Here is a 19,511-nt window from a genome sequence, read left to right on the forward strand (position 1 = left end):
TGACAGCTTTATTGGACAATTTAATTTTGAAATAGTTGCAATGAACAATCGGTAGTTCATTTGTCCTAACAATAAGTTGAAGGTTGTAAATTTAAAACATTAAATCACAGTGAATTGTGTATTGAAATTGTAAGTGTAAATTCAGATTATAAATCATTCTTTTAACGTAAAACGACAACAACGAAAAGGACCATTATTGACTATTACTAAATTACATTGCGGTATTGGTAAGTGACACAAATCTCATTTAATAACTTTAGTTTTTTATTACTTTCAAATATACAATTGTTTGTTTATTATGTTGTGGTATAAGCTTTTAATTATTGTATAATATGTATCGTTGTCTTATTTATTTGCATGAAACTGAATTAAATAAACATTCATTTGACTGCTGCAGCCTGAGCCTCAAACAATAATGTTTGAAAAGAGTGTTTGTGTATAATTAATAAATTTTTACTTGTTTAAACGAAACCAAAACTTGAACAGGTATGAAATTTGACCTTTCTGATCATTAAACAGTTTTAAAATCTATATAAAAACCTGGAAAAATTATATCTTAAAACTCTTTTGAAGGAGTTTCTTTCAGGAATATTACATTAACTTCTAGATATTCCATTTCAACAATGAAATGTTGGAAGTGTTACATTTTTGAAATCCTCAGTTACTATATTTCTGAAAAAATATTAAATTTTAATGACTGACTTGTTGATTTATAATGATTTTCGCTTTAAAATTGCCACCAATTAGACAATTTTTTATATTTCAATCATTTTAATTTAAAAATATCAAAATTTATTTTCATTTCAATTCATTTTTCAGTTTATTCACCCCAAAGATATTAATTTTTTTATTTAATTTAGTGTTTCAACAATAAAATTGTTAGTTTCTTTTTAATTTCAGTTTTTTAGTCTGTTTTTACAACAAAAATACGATATTTTTATTATTCCTTCAAAAATCATTCTTGTGGTTAAGTTTTAAACAATAACAACGTTAATATTTTCACTTTTTTAAATAAACAATTAAATTTTTAAATAAAAAATATCAAATTTTCTTAAAATAGTCAGTATTTAGTCCAATTTTAATTATTTATTATATATATTATTAATCATCTTACAAAAATTTCAGATTTTCATATTTGATTTTTAACGCAACAAATTCAAAATTTTAAATGTTGTAAAAAATGTCAGTTTTTAGTTAATTATTTTTAATATTATTAATTTTCTTACAATGTTTCAGATTCACCTATTTTATTTTTAATGTTTTAAGCTATAGAAACTTCTATTTTTTAGTTTTTTTTACAAAATTTAATTTTTAGTTATTTATCATTAATTTTCTTATAAAAACTTTTTATTTTTTAAATAAAGTATTAAATTTTTAAATTAAAAATATATTTTTTTCACAAAATGTCAGTTTTTAGTTCATTTTTAGTTATCTGATTTTAAATTATTCATTCTATTAAAATTTCAAATATTCATATTTAATGTTTAACGTTTTAATCCTTAAATTTTTATTTTTTTTTATAAAATGTCAAATTTTTAAATTAAAACTAACAAATTTTTCCATAAAATTTCGATTTTTAGTTATTTATTCTTAATAAATAAATTATAAATTTTTATTATATATTATATTTATTTATATTATTTTTTATTGTTATATTTTAAATGTAGTGTGATATTTTTAAATTAAAAATTTAAATTTTCTCACAAATATTCAATTATTAGTCAATTTTTTATTATTTACCTTTAATTTCCTACAAAATTTCAGTTTTCATTTGATTTTTAGTTATTTACGTTTAATATCATTAATTTTCTTACAAAATTTCAGATTTTCATATTTGATTTAACGTTTTAAGCTATAATAATCTTAAATTTTTATTTTTTTAAATGAAAAGTAATATTTTTCAATTAAAAATATTAAATTTTCTCACAAATATTCAGTTTTTGGTCAATTTTTTATTATTTTTCTTTAATTTTCTTACAAAATTTCAGTTTTTATTTGATTTTTAGTTATTTACGTCTAATATCATTTATTTTCTTACAACATTTCAGACTTTTATATTTAACTATTAAATTTTCTTACAAAACTTTAGTTATGAATTGATTTCTGTATAGTTCTTTTATTTATGTTGTTTAAAATTTGATCACAGTCATTTTTTACATATATTTCATTTCTAAATAAAACACATTGTTGCCTTTTTATTATTATCAAAATTAACACCAATTTGACCATTGGACAGGTGGACTTCTAAGTAAACAAAAACAATATTTGAACTAAGATTTATTCATAAAAGGTTTTGCATACATTGATTCATGCTTAACTAAATTCTATAATAATGATATACATGTCAAACGATTGAAATGAGATCACGAAAATGATCAGTACACAAATTCGAAAATATCAAAACTCTAAGTACAATTAACAAATGCTTTAATGATATGCTGATGACACAAATTCACAAAAAACTGATAAATTTTGTTTCAATAAAATTTGTACAAAACATTAACAATAATAAATCGATGATAGTAATAATAATAATAATAATAGTAATGTGGTGCGTCAATTATATAAACACCCTGTATGATATGCATGCAAACGGATCATGTATTTAACGAAACGTGTGTGTGGTGTGTATAAAAAGGGGTAATTAGATATGGGGAAGCTCCTAAAAATCACACATATTCCAACATACTTTTGAGCATTACACAATTAGGACTCGAATTTCAAAGCCAATTATTTAACTTGTCATCACTTTTACAAGGAAAACCCATGCAGACTAAATGCAACTGTAAGAAAATATCATGATCGTTCGAAATGATGGTTACGCATCAACTGTGACATGTACTTTGCAGTCTGATATGAAAATCTATCCTATTTAACTGTTTTGTCGTTAACAACAAAGAAACAGACTAGCTAATCAGGCGACGACGACTCGCAACAATCTCGTCGTCGCTAATTATAAAAAATTACAAAAACATCATCAACAATTTTTATTTAAATATTTAATGGCAATATTTCGGCCACGCAAAAACTGCACGAACCCACAAACGCAAAAACTGAAATGTAAGTTCGTGTTTACAGCTTAACTAATCGGAAGTAATAATTGGACAACACTTGTATTATTAATCGGACATCGATGTAAAATCAGCATTCACTAAAAATTGGTGTGCAAACATTTTTCCCGCGACGGGTATTTTTTTTTTTCTAACGTCCCACATGGTTTTGTCCACTATTTGGCACTGTGACACTGTTTAAAGAGTCTTCGCTTTTTCTAACAGTTCATTGATGAATTTCTGAAATTGAAAACCGTTCGTTAGTTGTAATGTTGCGGACAATGTTGTGGTTGTACTTACATTTACATCACTTTGGGAAGCTTTGGCATTTATTAACAAGTTCTGGAACAAAATGATACTTATTTATTAACACAAAAATTAATATTTCAAATTTTAAAATTGATTTTATCATTATTTTTGCCTTTTAAAATGAAAAATCTTTCAATATTTTAATAAAACTTAAGTATTTTATGAGTTTTAACTTGAAAATGTTAAATTTTCATATGAAAAATCAATTTTTTGTAGCTGATTTTGGGTATATTTAACTTCCTTACATATATTAAAGTCAATTTATTCATTATTTTTGTCTTTAAATTTTAAAATTTCTGAATTTTTCAATATTTGAATGAAATTTGAAAATTGTATAATTGAATTTTAACTTGAAAATGTATTTTTTTATGAAAAATCAAATTTGCTTTGCTGATTTTAGTTGTATTTAATTTTCTTATAAAATTTCAAACTGGTGGTGAATTTTTTCATTATTTTTTCATTTAAAAGGTAAATTCTTTAAAATTTTAAATTTTTTAATAAATTTTAAATATATTATGGTTGAATTTTTACCTGAAAATGTTAAGTTTCTTATAAAATTTAAATTTTTGTAGATGATTTTAGATATATCTAATTTTTTTATAAAATTTCAAATTTTAAAGTTACTTTTGCTTTTAAATTGTAAAATATCAGAAAATTTTCAATATTTTAATGAATTTTAAATATTTTACGGTTAAATTTTGAACTAAAAATGTTAAATTTTCTTATAAAACTCAAATTTTTGTGGCCGATTTTAGATATATTTAATTTTCTTTCAAAATTTCAATCTGCAAAGTGACTTTTTTCATTATTTTTACTTTTAAAATGTAAATTCTTTGAAAATTTCAATATTTTAATGAATTTTAAATATTTTCTGGTTAAATTTTGACCTGAAAATTAAGTTTTCTTATAAAACTTAAATTTTTTTGGCTAATTTTAGATATATTTAATTTTTTTATAAAATTTCAAGTTATTTCTTTCAGTAATTGTATCTTTAAATTGTAAAATCTTAGAAAATTTTCAATATTTTAATGAATTTTAAATATTTTACGGATGAATTTTAACTTGAAAATATTAAATTTTCTTAAGAAAATAAATTTTTCTTAGTTGATTTTAGATATATTTAATTTTCTTACAAAATTTCAGACTGAATTTTTTCATTATTTTTACGTTTAAAATGTAAATTCTTTGAAATCTTAATGAATTTTAAATATTTTATGGTTAAATTTTAACCTGAAAATGTTAAATTTTCTTTTAAAACTTAAATTTTTGTGGCTGATTTTAGATATATTTAATTTTTTATAAAATTTCAAATTTCAAAGTTAATTTTTTCATTATTTGTGCCTTTAAATTGTAAAATCTCTGAAGATGTTCAATATTTTAATGAATTTTAAATATTTTGTGGTTAAATTTTAATTTGAAAATATTAAATTTTCTTATGAAAATAAATTTTTCTTAGTTGATTTTAGATACATTTAATTTTATTACAAAATTTCACACTGATTTTTTCATTATTTTAATGAATTTTAAATATTTTAAGGTTAAATTTTAACCTGAAAATGTTAAATTTTATTATAAAACTCAATTTTTTGTGGCTGATTTTAGATATATTTAATATTTTTATATAATTTCAAATTTCAAAGTTAATTTTTTCATTATTTTTGTCTCTAAAACAGGAAATTTCTGAAATTTTCTTTAATGAAATTTAAAAATTGTATAACTAAATTTCAACTTGAACATGTAATTTTTTTTTATGAAAAATCAAATTTTCTTTCCTGATTTTAGTTATATTAAATTTTCTTACAAAATTTCAAAGTGTAAAGTGACTTTTTTCATTGTTTTTATTTTTAAAATGTAAATTCTTTGAAATTTTCGATATTTTAATAAATTTTAAATATTTTATGATTGAATTTTAACCTGAAAATGTTAAATTTTCTTATAAAACTCAAAATTTTCGTAGCTGATTTTCTTCAAAAAAAATTTCTACAAAACCTTTGATATAAACATGAAGAAATTTGAAGAAAATTTTACCTGCACATGTCGTTTTCTTTCATCTTCACTATCCATATCTAAAAGTTCATCTATGTCTATTTCAACTTCGTCACTGCTGCTGTCATCCCCATTCACAACTTGTTTCTGTAACAAATAAACAAAATATTACTTAAATTGTACATTTTAATAACATTTCCCGTCAATTTTTCTTAAAAGTAACCACAAACATATTGTTTACACGACAGAGAAAATGTTTTAACCCTCTCCTCGTGATCCCCCAAGGCATAAAACTCACGCACCGAATTCCATGCATACATTTTCCCATTTCATTCCCAGCAACCATGTTTTTAATTGAAGGATGTTTGTGTAGCGTGCATTTTTTAAAAGCCACGCACAAAAACATCCGATAACGGAGATATCACCACTCCCATGCCTTTCCACCGACAAAACATCAGTTGGGTAAACCAACGTTGATAAACGGACCGATACTGTTCTGATTGCCATCGATGATTCATCCTGAAGGTGTTTGTTTTGATGTGCAGGGAATTTTTGGAAGCAGGTCATCGTCCACAAACACCTGACACGGTCTTACAGCAGCTGGTGTGGTGCACACGCACACATGGACCGTATCAATCGATTTGTTAACCCACATCTTGGCCAACAATTAACCATTCTGGTGACGCATCATCAATTTGGACGTCTTGCCAACATTGATTGAGGCACCGTGGCGGATGTGCACGGCCTTGACTTCAGAAGTTCAGCAACCAGAACCCGAAATTTTATTAAAACCCAACGACATCAAAGGCAAGACGTGAGACCACCAGGTACACATCTGGATGGCGAAAAACTTCACGGTGCGACGTATAAAGTGCAGTTTAATAGCTCAATTACTTCTTGTCTGGCCTCGTCACATCAAATTTTACGATTAGTGCATCAGAAGAGTTAATTGTTGATCGTTAAAAGAGTTGTCTTAAGTCGATAATGGCCATGTCCTTTCCTGAGATGGCGTTTTATGTGTTTTCGTCTTGCGGAAAATTATCTTTTCATAATTGTTCCTTAGAAAAAACGCGTCCAAAAGGAAATGGTAATGGGGCTTCAATAAAATGATTATGTTGAAGTATTCAATCGAGGTGGCCGTAAAATTTTATGGCTTAACAATGAGTGAGACTTAGTGTCGGAACTGACTATTATTAATAAATATTTTACGGTATCATAAATGTTACTTTACACTTTTAATTTTATGTCAATGTAATAAAATCATTGAATCATCTTCGTCCATTTTTGTTGGTGTCTGTACATAAAATGCAACACGTAATTTAATCTTTGTATTTATTTATAGTTTGTAACGTGATCCATTTATTACTTATCAGTTAGTTTATCTTTGACAAACTTAAATCTGTCTTAAGTTACTTAATACTGATAAGTGTGGATAGGACAAATTGATCACCATTAACAATTTGATAAATTTTTTGGATGAAGCCAACTGATTATCTTTCAAAAATTGTTTACTTTTTATCTTCTTTAATCCTGGAAAGAACAAGAAAAGTATTTGAAATCACTTTACTGTCTTTGAAGGAAGCCAAAAATGAACTTCTTTACTCTTTCAAAGATTATAAGTGTCTTCAACAAGATAACACTGATGAGTAACTCTCTGTCTTCATTAATATTCCAAAAATTTTGATGGGTTAAAAAATATTTTGATACATCTTTAGTTTTTCCAAAAAGTAACAATTAATGATTTACTTTTTACTTCTTCAATCTTGAATAGAACAAGAAAATTGTTTGTCACCTCTTTACTACATTTGGAGGAAGCCAAAACTGATCTTCTTGACTCTTTCATAGTTTATAATTCTCTTCAACAAGCTAAAACTGATGAATAACTTTTTCTCTTCTTCAATCTTGAAAAGAATACGAAAAAATTTTGAAATGACTTTTCAGTATTAGTGAAAGTCTAAACTGATGAGTTACTCTGAGTCATCGTTAATCTTTCAAAAATGTTGAAGTACCTACAAGAAATCAAAATAGATGTGATACTTATTGTTTTTTTTTTTAAAACTTCAATAGATTAAAAAGTATTTTAATGTGTCTTCAGTTTTTCCAAAAAGTAACAATTAATGATTTACATTTTACTTCTTCAATCTTGAATAGAACAAGAAAATTGTTTGTCACCTCTTTACTGTGTTTGGAGGAAACCAAAACTGATCTTCTTTACTCTTTCTAAGTTCATAATTCTCTTCAACAAGCTAAAACTGATGAATAACTTTTTCTCTCCTTCAATCTTGAGAAGAATATGAAAAAATTTTGAAATAACTTTTCACTATTACTGAAAGCCAAAACTAATGAGTTACTCTGAGTTTTCGTTAATATTTCAAAAATGTTGAAGTACCTACAAGAAATCAAAATAGATGTGATACTTATTGTTTTTTTTTTAAAGTTTTCAATAGATTAAAAGGTATTTTAATGTGTGTTCAGTTTTTCCAAAAAGTAACAATTAATGATTTACTTTTTACTTCTTCAATCTTGAAAAGAACAAGAAAATTGTTTGTCACCTCTTTACTGTGTTTGGAGGAAGCCAAAACTGATCTTCTTTACTCTTTCTAAGTTCATAATTCTCTTCAACAAGCTAAAACTGATGAATAACTTTTTCCCTCCTTCAATCTTGAAAAGAATATGAAAAAATTTTGAAATGACTTTTCACTATTACTGAAAGCCAAAACTGATGAGTTACTCTGAGTTTTCGTTAATCTTTCAAAAATGTTGAAGTACCTACAAGAAATCAAAATAGATGTGATACTTATTGTTTTTTTAAATCTTCAATAGATTAAAAAATATTTTAATGTGTCTTCAGTTTTTCCAAAGAGTATCAATTAATGATTTACTTTTTACTTTTTCAATCTTGAAATGAACAAGAAAATTGTTGGTCATCTCTTTACTATGTTTGGAGGAAGCCAAAACTGATCTTCTTTACTCTTTCAAAGTTCATAAATCTTCAGTCTTTGAAGATTTCAAAGTGGAATAATTGCAATTCCTTGAAGATAATGAACGTCATTTTGGCCTTTTTTATCTTCCTTAAACTTTTACTCACATATATTTGTTCAAAATTAATTTAATAATAATAGGATTTCTGCTAATTTTTTTTTATCATAGTAAGAACTCACCAAGACAAATGTTTTCATGCAGTAAACGTTTAGTTTGGGCAATACATAATCAAATCTAGTGTAACTTGTCATTGTCAAAGTGTGACCTAAAAAGCTGATACTGGAGCCAACCCGAATGTGAGACTGTTGAACCTATGATTAAGGCGTTACAGTTGCAAAACACACGTGCGATTAATACGTCTAAAAGAGCTTAGTCATTTGCGAAATCCGCCATTATCTGCGTCGTACCCTCCGACGAACGTGGTCAAAAGCGGTGGCCTTGAACCGGATGTTAAAAAAAAAAAAATAGCCTACGAACAAAGACCATCGGGTTTTAATAACCTTTCTTCGTCGATTCATTCTGCGTTACTCACGGTCCCCTGATTCATTCTGTTTTATGTGCCTTCCGTTCAACAGGTTCGACCCGATCTGGGAAACGACCACAGGCATTCTCTGTTAGTCATCAGCTATGCATTTTTATCAGGCGCATAGAGGTGATTATTATTAAAAAAAAATGCCTGGAAGACGCTTAAGTAAAGTGTATGTTATTATGTAATTTACTGGAATTTTACTCATACGAGCGATTCTCGGTATGTGAGAAAGTTGCTGCTGCTTCAACCGTGTACGTTATAGTTTGTTATCTGATGGAATTTTGCTAAGCTTATCTATAATCAAACTGCTAATGTTAAATTAGGTTACATGAATCATCAATAGCACATAATTTATAATCATTTTGAGAAGTGCTTGAAGTTAGGTCTCATCTTGTCACCTCTGTCTCTTCAAGAAATGACTCAGAGTAATCAGTTTTGGCTTTCAGTAATACTGAGGTCATTTCAAGACTTTTTCATATTCTTTTCAAAAATGAAGATCACCTTGTTGAACATATAATCTTTGGAAGAGTAAAGAAGATTAGTTTTGGCTTTTTCTTGTTCTATTCAAGATTGAAGAAGTAAAAAGTAAATCATTAATTGTTACCTTTTGGAAAAACTGAAGACACATTAAAATACTTTTTAATCTATTGAAGATTTAAAAAAAAAACAATAAGTATCACATCTATTTTGATTTCTTGTAGGTACTTCAACATTTTTGAAAGATTAACGAGGACTCAGAGTAACTCACCCGTTTTGGCTTTAAGTAATACTGAAAAGTCATTTCAAAATTTTCTCATATTCTTTTCAAGATTGAAGGAGAGAAAAAGTTATTCATCAGTTTTAGCTTGTTGAAGAGAATTATGAACTTTGAAAGAGTAAAGAAGATCAGTTTTGGCTTCCTCCAAATACAGTAAAGAGGTGACAAACAATTTTCTTGTTCTATTCAAGATTGAAGAAGTAAAAAGTAAATCAGTTACTTTTTGGAAAAACTGAAGATACAGTAAAATATTTTTTAATTCATTGAAGATTTAAAAAAACAAGTATCACATCTATTTTGATTTCTTGTAGGTACTTCAACATTTTTGAAAGATTAACGAGGACTCAGAGTAACTCACCCGTTTTGGCTTTAAGTAATACTGAAAAGTCATTTCAAAATTTTTTCATATTCTTTTCAAGATTGAAGGAGAGAAAAAGTTATTCATCAGTTTTAGCTTGTTGAAGAGAATTATGAACTTTGAAAGAGTAAAGAAGATCAGTTTTGGCTTCCTCCAAATACAGTAAAGAGGTGACAAACAATTTTCTTGTTCTATTCAAGATTGAAGAAGTAAAAAGTAAATCAGTTACTTTTTAGAAAAACTGAAGATACAGTAAAATATTTTTTAATTCATTGAAGATTTAAAAAAACAAGTATCACATCTATTTTGATTTCTTGTAGATACTTCAACATTTTTGGAAGATTAACGAAGACTCAGAGTAACTCACCCGTTTTGGCTTTAAGTAATACTGAAAAGTCATTTCAAAATTTTCTCATATTCTTTTCAAGATTGAAGGAGAGAAAAAGTTATTCATCAGTTTTAGCTTGTTGAAGAGAATTATGAACTTTGAAAGAGTAAAGATGATCAGTTTTGGCTTCCTTCAAATGCAGTAAAGAGGTGACACACAATTTTCTTGTTCTATTCAAGATTGAAGAAGTAAAAAGTAAATCAGTTACTTTTTGGAAAAACTGAAGATATAGTAAAATATTTTTTAATTCATTGAAGATTTAAAAAAACAAGTATCACATCTATTTTGATTTCTTGTAGATACTTCAACATTTTTGGAAGATTAACGAAGACTCAGAGTAACTCATCAGTTTTGGCTTTCAGTAATACTGAAAAGTCATTTCAAAATTTTTTCATATTCTTTTCAAGATTGAAGGAGAGAAAAAGTTATTCATCATTTTTAGCTTGTTGAAGAGAATTATGAACTTAGAAAGAGTAAAGAAGATCAGTTTTGGCTTCCTCCAAATACAGTACAGAGGTGACAAACAATTTTCTTGTTCTATTCAAGATTGAAGAAGTAAAAAGTAAATCAGATACTTTTTGGAAAAACTGAAGATACAGTAAAATATTTTTTAATTCATTGAACATTTAAAAAAACAAGTATCACATCTATTTTGATTTCTTGTAGGTACTTCAGCATTTTTGAAAGATTAACGAGGACTCAGAGTAACTCACCCGTTTTGGCTTTAAGTAATACTGAAAAGTCATTTCAAAATTTGTTCATATTCTTTTCAAGATTGAAGGAGAGAAAAAGTTATTCATCAGTTTTAGCTTGTTGAAGAGAATTATGAACTTTGAAAGAGTAAAGATGATCAGTTTTGACTTCCTCCAAATACAGTAAAGAGGCGACCAACAATTTTCTTGTTCTATTCAAGATTGAAGAAGTAAAAAGTAAATCAGTTACTTTTTGGAAAAACTAAAGAGACTGTACATACAGAAACATCTATATGAACTTAAGGGAATAAAAAAAATGTTTCAATCTGTAGATGCAGAAATATATATTCTAGAAACACATAAAAAGTTTAAAAATATTTTTATTTAGCTCATTTGTATTGAAGACTAAAAATAAGTGCTCCCAAAATATTTTTGTAATATTTCAATGAAAGAAAAGTCATGAATTTTGGCTTCTTACAAAGAGTAAAAAGGACTGAAAGATTAATGAAGCAAAAGATTTTGGCAAAGATAAAAAGAAACTCATTAACAAAAAAAAAAAAAAAAAAAAATTGGAAGAAGGAAAAAAGTACTTAGTTTTGATGTGCTGAGAGAATGTGTCCATATTCCTATTAAAAACAAAAGTTTAAAAGTATTGTAGTAAATAATACTTATTATCTATAATTTTCCCACAGAATAAATGCTTTAATATATTAAAATGAATAAATTCAGATCCATTCCAATATACAAAAAAACACAATAAAAATTCCGGAATAGAAATTGTTACTAAAAAGGTCAAATCACATAAAAATGATACTTTTTTTCTCACAACGTTATCCGGACGAAACAATTTCAAATTGTACACAAATTTCCATACAGAAGTTATTCAATGCCCCAAAATCCATTAATTAACTTTCACAGCCAAACAATTACACACCCGTTTTATTCATTTTTCTCTCGATTTAGACGCGACGCTAAAAATAATTGCGGGCCCGCTGCCAAACAATTTACATCGGAACGGGCCCGAAACGAAAACAAAAACAAAATTTTTACCCGAAGTTTCGTGTGTTCCGTCGAAAGTCGCATCTCGTTCTAATTAGATTTACTTCCATATAATACTAATAGCCGCATTTTACGATTTCATTCACTTCCATTCTGACATGTGTGAGTGTTGTTTTTTTACTTCCAAGTTACTTTCTGATGGTTCTCGGTAATCGTGCACACGTTCATTCTTTGTATATCGGTCAGCCGGTCATTAATTCATTTTATTAATGTTCCTCGAAACTTTATTTCTAGTTTATAAAGACGTTTTATTATTTACGGAACGTTCTTTCTTTATTGGTTGTGGTGGAACTTCAGCTTTTTCCAAAAAACTAACAATTAATAATGATTCTACAACCTTATAAATAACATAGAAGAAGTGAAAAGAAGTCTTTGGAATCACTTTTCAGTCTTTGAAGGAAGCCAAAACTGATCTTTACTCTTTCAAAGATTACAAGTCTCTTCAACAAGCTAAAATTGATGAATCACTTTATCTTTATAATCTTCCTGAAACTTGAAAAGAAGATGAAACAATTTTGAAATGACTTCAGTATTACTGTAAGCCAAAACAGCCAACTGTCAAAAGTTTCTCATATTTTCGTTTACATATTTCTGTATCAACAGGTTAAAAAATCTCTTTTTCGAAGTTTCTCATATTTTCGTATATGTATTTCTGTATCAACAGATTAAAAAATATATATTTTCGACATTGACTTCTTTCCATATACATATTTCTGTATCAACAGGTTAAAAAAAATATTTTTAGACTTGTATGTGTTTATAAAATATATATTTCTGTATCAAAATGTTAAAAAATATATATTTGTACCTTCACCCAGTTTCACATACACATTTCTGTATCAACAGATTAAAAAATGTATATTTTTCGACATTGACTTATTTCCATATACATATTTCTGTATCAACAGGTTAAAAAAATATTTTTAGACTTGTATGTGTTTATAAAATATATATGTCTGTATCAATGTGTTAAAAAATATATTTTTGGACTTTCACCCAGTTTTACATACACATTTCTGTATCAACAGATTAAAAAATATACATTTTTAGACTTGGACTTCTTTCCATATACATATTTCTGTACCAACAGGTTAAAAAAATCTTTTAGACTTGTACTTGTTTATAAAATATATATTTCTGTATCAATGTGTTAAAAAATATATTTTTGGACTTTCACCTAGTTTCACATACACATATCTGTATCAACAGATTAAAAAATATATATTTTTCGACATTGACTTCTTTCCATATACATATTTCTGTATCAACAGGTTAAAAAAATATTTTTAGACTTGTACATGTTTATAAAATATATATTTCTGTATCAACAGATTAAAAAATATATATTTTTAGACTTGGACTTATTTCCATATACATATTTCTGTATCAACAGGTTAAAAAAATATTTTTAGACTTGTACGTGTTTATAAAATATATATGTCTGTATCAATGTGTTAAAAAATATATTTTTGGACTTTCACCCAGTTTTACATACACATTTCTGTATCAACAGATTAGAAAATATACATTTTTAGACTTGGACTTCTTTCCATATACATATTTCTGTACCAACAGGTTAAAAAAATCTTTTAGACTTGTACTTGTTTATAAAATATATATTTCTGTATCAATGTGTTAAAAAATATATTTTTGGACTTTCACCTAGTTTCACATACACATATCTGTATCAACAGATTAAAAAATATATATTTTTCGACATTGACTTCTTTCCATATACATATTTCTGTATCAACAGGTTAAAAAAATATTTTTAGACTTGTACATGTTTATAAAATATATATTTCTGTATCAACAGATTAAAAAATATATATTTTTAGACTTGGACTTATTTCCGTATACATATTTCTGTATCAACAGGTTAAAAAAATATTTTTAGACTTGTATGTGTTTATAAAATATATATGTCTGTATCAATGTGTTAAAAAATATATTTTTGGACCTTCACCCAGTTTTACATACACATTTCTGTATCAACAGATTAAAAAATATACATTTTTAGACTTGGACTTCTTTCCATATACATATTTCTGTACCAACAGGTTAAAAAATGTTTTAGACTTGTACTTGTTTATAAAATATATATTTCTGTATCAATGTGTTAAAAAATATATTTTTGGACTTTCACCTAGTTTCACGTACACATTTCTGTATCAACAGATTAAAAAATATATATTTTTCGACTTGGACTTCTTTCCATATACATATTTCAGTATTAACAGGTTAAAAAATATTTTTAAATTTTTACTTGTTTGTAAAATATATATTTCTGTATCTATAGGTTAATAAATTTACTTTATGTCTTTGAAATTTCCATATATATGTATCAATAAGTTGTAAAAAAATGTTGATTTGTAATTACAGAGTTATTAAATGTTTCCATACAAATTATTAATGGCTCAGAAGATAAAAAATTGTAAAAAACAAATAAATAAACATTTCGCCCACCGTTACCAAAACAAGTGGGCACCGGTTTTTTTATTTGTGACGGTCAATAATAATTGGTTGGCCTTTTTTCCTTCAACTTAATCTGAGCCGCAGGTCGTGTGGGTACGATAGTCGTTACGGAAGTCAGATAGTGAAGTCGGCCAAACATAAATTTTTGTCAATTTTCCGTTGATAACCACTTATGTTTTTATTAATGAGACATTAGACAGTGTTTTTGGCGTCTCGAATGACTTACCAAGGACGTCGTGGGTCTTCCGGTGTAACTAACATGTAAATTACCAGTTAATTGGATGAATGAACATCATCATTGTCACAATGTACTATTTTAGTTATATTTTAAGGGGCAATTAGTGCCTTATGTTAATTTAATTGTGTTATATTTTCACGAACTAAGTGCCAGGTTATCGACTTACTCAGACAGCTACATCAAAAGGTAAGTAAATTTTACTTTAATGGGTGATCACACCGTTGAAAGATTTATGGGAAGTTGCCTTCAGTAAGGTTTACTTTTCCTAGAAAGTCCACCAGGTAGAAACACCAGATGTCCCATCTAAGTTTATGAATAAACAGGATGCAGGTAAGAACTCGTTTCTAAAAGCTCCCTTTAATGTTTGTGGATCAAGCTTAAAGTGTACAGTTATCTAGAACGAATTTAAAAGGCAAAAGCAAATATTTGATTGTTTAAGTGGACTCAGGAAACTGTGCTCATTTAATATTGGAACCTGAGTCACTAACTATATTTTACATCATTTGTATTACTTCTAACTGATAATTATTCAAACATTATTAGTCATCAATAAGTAAAGAAGAGGCTTCATAGTCGTGGAACAAGTCACCACTCAGATGAAGGTAAGTAAAGACAAAAAGAAGGCACCAAACAAAACAAGTGAACGTTTATTTCTGTAGACATTCCTGTCAGCCAGTGAAAAGTATAATTTCCGATCCGTCATTCGCCTCTAGAGTCCGGCAATTTCAGAAATAGACTGTCACGTGCACCAGTTTCCGACTTCTATTTATACCGACTGCATCATCTCGCCACGACTTATCAGAAACACATGTGCGTGTAAAATTAATAACAAGCACGCAAAAGCAAAGCGAAGATAAGCTGGTTATTTAGTTGTTAATCAATACTACACTAGATAGACCAACTTACACTCGTTTGGTAAAGCTTTTTGAGCTCCTCGTAGAGCCACATCTCGACCGCCAGCCGCTTCCTGATCAGGCTCATCTGGTGGTGCCCGTACTTGGCGGTGAGGAACTTCTCCCGCTTCTCCTTGATCTCGCCCTTGTCCTTGAAGTTGACGTGCAGTCCGGATCGGGCGGGCGATCTCTCCGAGCCTCTGACGTCACCGGCCAAAATGCCCGGAGGCGCACCGTTCGAGTAGTGATTCAGGCCGCATTCCATTTTGGATGTTGCTATTCTCTTCGGCTGCAGGTTCTGTAAATAAATGGAGATTGGATCGTTAAGGGGGAACAATCAACTGATGCGTCTTATAAATTAACACTAAATAATTGTTTCAGCAACGACAACAGTTTAGTTTATGGAAAGAGAAAAAAAAATATCTGTTTTCGTTGATGTAATAATTATTATAGTGATGTTAGGAAACAAATCAGGTCAGTGAACTGCCGATTTGTTTACTATGAATTTTTTAGAAGAAGAATAAATTCTCGATGATCATTTTAATTATATTATTTTTTGTCAGACACAAGAATAAGCACAGAGTCGTGTGTCATAAAATATAATGCAGAAGATATCTTATTATAATCATCACCTTTAAGCTATGGGAATTCCAGAAGTGGGGAATGTCTTTATTCACCAATAATAAGTGTTTAAGCAAATTTTATAGTGGAGTTTTATGAGGCATTTGCTAGAAAACCAAAGAGGACAAGAAAAAAGCACTACTGTTCTCATTAATTCAGTATTTCTAGAAGAAGAATAAATTTATTATCTTCACTATCAATGTTCTTGTTAATCATTTTGATTATATTACTTTTTAAGTCTAATTTTTGCTCTTTCAGACACAAGAATAAGTACAGAGTCGTGTGTCATAAAATATAACGCAGAAGATATTTTATTATAATCATCACCTTTACGCTATGGGAATCTCAGAAGTGGAGAATGTCTTTATTCACCAATAATAAACGTTTAAACAAATATTATAGTGGAGTTGTATGTGACATTTGCTAGAAAACCAAAGAGGACAAGAAAAAAGCACTGCTGTTCTTTTTAATTCAGAATTTCTAGAAGAAGAATAAATTTATTATCTTCACTATCAATGTTCTTGTTAATCATTTTGATTATATTACTTTTTAAGTCTAATTTTTGCTCTTTCAGACACAAGAATAAGTACAGAGTCGTGTGTCATAAAATATAATGCAGAAGATATTTTATTATAATCATCACCTTTACGCTATGGGAATCCCAGAAGTGGGGAATGTCTTTATTCACCAATAATAAATGTTTAAGCAAATATTATAGTGGAGTTTTATGTGACATTTGCTAAAAAACCAAAGAGGACTAGAAAAAAGCACTGCTGTTATTTTTAATTCAGAATTTCTAGAAGAAGAATAGATTTATTATCTTCACAACCAATGTTCTTGATAATCATTTTGATTATATTATTTTTTAAGTCTAATTTTTGCTCTTTCAGACACAAGAATAAGCACAGAGTCGTGTGTCATAAAATATAATGCAGAAGATATTTTATTATAATCGTCACCTTTACGCTATGGGAATCCCAGAAGTGGGGAATGTCTTTATTCACCAATAATAAATGTTTAAGCAAATATTATAGTGGAGTTTTATGTGACATTTGCTAAAAAACCAAAGAGGACTAGAAAAAAGCACTGCTGTTATTTTTAATTCAGAATTTCTAGAAGAAGAATAGATTTATTATCTTCACAACCAATGTTCTTGATAATCATTTTGATTATATTATTTTTTAAGTCTAATTTTTGCTCTTTCAGACACAAGAATAAGCACAGAGTCGTGTGTCATAAAATATAATGCAGAAGATATTTTATTATAATCGTCACCTTTACGCTATGGGAATCCCAGAAGTGGGGAATGTCTTTATTCACCAATAATAAGTGTTTAAGCAAATATTATAGTGAAGTTTTATGTGGCATTTGCTAGAAAACCAAAGAGGACAAGAAAAAAACACTACTGTTCTTTTTAAGTCAGAATTTCTAGAAGAAGAATAGATTTATTATCTTCACAACCAATGTTCTTGATAATCATTTTGATTATATTATTTTTTAAGCCTAATTTTTGCTCTTTCAGACACAAGAATAAGTACAGAGTCGTGTGTCATAAAATATAATGCAGAAGATATTTTATTATAACCATCACCTTTACGCTATGGGAATCCCAGAAGTGGAGAATGTCTTTATTCACCGATAATAAATGTTTAAGCAAATATTATAGTGGAGTTTTATGTGGCACTTGCTAGAAGACCAAAGAGGACAAGAAAAAAGCACTACTGTTCTCTTTAATTCAGTATTTCTAGAAGAAGAATAGATTTATTATCTTCACAACCAATGTTCTTGATAATCATTTTAATTATATTATTTTTTAAGTCTAATTTTTGCTCTTTCAGACACAAGAATAAGCACAGAGTCGTGTGTCATAAAATATAATGCAGAAGATATTTTATTATAATTATCACCTTTACACTAATGGGAATCCCAGAGAGTATCTTCATACACTAATAGTCTTCATAAACTAATAGTAAATGTTATTCAGTTATTTCAGTGAATATTTTTGAGTGACTTTTATTATAAAACAAAGAGTATAAAATAAATCACTACAGTTATTTTTCCTCTAGAATTTCTAGAAGAAGAATGCATTGATTATCTGCACAACCAAAAACGAAGATAAAATTGATGATGATCTGTGAACAAGTAATGAAGTCGGACATCTGATAAAACAAATTACATTAAACAATTGTTCCAATAAGTGGTGAGAAGTCCCATCTTGCTTAATTAACAAATTCAACCTTAACACGATAACATCTCTTTTTGGAACTGTTTAAGATTCACAACTGTGACTATGTTGTACATGTTGTGTGACCTGACTGTTAACAGCATTAATAAATTTAGTTATGGCCATTGTTTATGGAACTACAATAAAGATCATAGATACAAAACCAAGACGAATCTGATTCATGGTCTGTTCCCATGTAATAACACCTAAAAAGAAATTTAAAAAATAGAATTGTTTCAACATGAGATAAAACCAGAAAAGTGTGTCTAGACCTTTTTGTTTGATTAAATTTTTGCAGGACTGCGGAAAATCATTGCTGCAATGTGACGCAAAACATAATAAAGTTTATTCTCTGTGTGTGTGTGGCGTGACTTGCAGTTAGTTTAAGGTTTGGTCGTTAAAAATGAACGAGTACAGAGTTTTAACCACTATAATATTTATCTAGTTTAGGTTTTATGCGCATTTTTAGAGGAGAAACTCTCATCTGAAGCGAAGTAAGAGTGAGCAGCCATTGAATGGAAATTTCTAATACGAAACAATAGTGGTATTCTCTGTGTACAAGATATTAATGAGCTCGTGAAATATATAATTAAGCCTGATTAAAAACACAAAACCTTGTGATCATAATAAAACCCGTTTCGAAATATCGGATGTGCTGCTAGATCAAATGATATAATTAAATATCAACTCGAGATAATTATTTTAACAGGCTTTTACTTTTAATTTTTTTAATTGAAGTTGTAAATCTCGTAATTTATCGCAAATCTGACCTTTTACTCTGTAAAATGAATGAATGAAATCTTTTTTATTATTAACACATTTAAAATTTAAATTTTCCCATTGGTCGTGCAACACGACGGTGTTTTTCTTTTGGTTGCGTTCAAGGCGGTCCCATCGATTTCTATCTAAAAATAACTGGTATGTGATGGAATGGTTTAAATGTTAATATT

General features: G+C 27.8%; 1 protein-coding gene across 3 annotated transcripts in view; it reads right to left on the reverse strand.

Moving 5' to 3' along the window:
* Window positions 1–2,261: 2,261 nt before the first annotated feature.
* LOC109602019 (protein phosphatase 1 regulatory subunit 14B) overlaps window positions 2,262–19,511 on the reverse strand; it is a 44,771-nt gene continuing 27,521 nt past the window's right edge. For all 3 annotated transcript variants that reach the window (XM_049968305.1, XM_049968306.1, XM_020018329.2), the window contains exons 2-5: window positions 15,730–16,014; window positions 5,388–5,492; window positions 3,351–3,392; window positions 2,262–3,290 (exon numbers count right to left, since the gene is read on the reverse strand). In XM_049968305.1, the coding sequence (XP_049824262.1) occupies window positions 3,249–3,290; window positions 3,351–3,392; window positions 5,388–5,492; window positions 15,730–16,014 (474 nt within the window). In that variant the 3' untranslated portion in view covers window positions 2,262–3,248. The remainder of the gene's footprint in view (window positions 3,291–3,350; window positions 3,393–5,387; window positions 5,493–15,729; window positions 16,015–19,511) is intronic.

This window comes from Aethina tumida, chromosome 5 (assembly GCF_024364675.1).
Source record: "Aethina tumida isolate Nest 87 chromosome 5, icAetTumi1.1, whole genome shotgun sequence".
Classification (NCBI taxonomy): Eukaryota; Metazoa; Arthropoda; class Insecta; order Coleoptera; family Nitidulidae; genus Aethina; species Aethina tumida.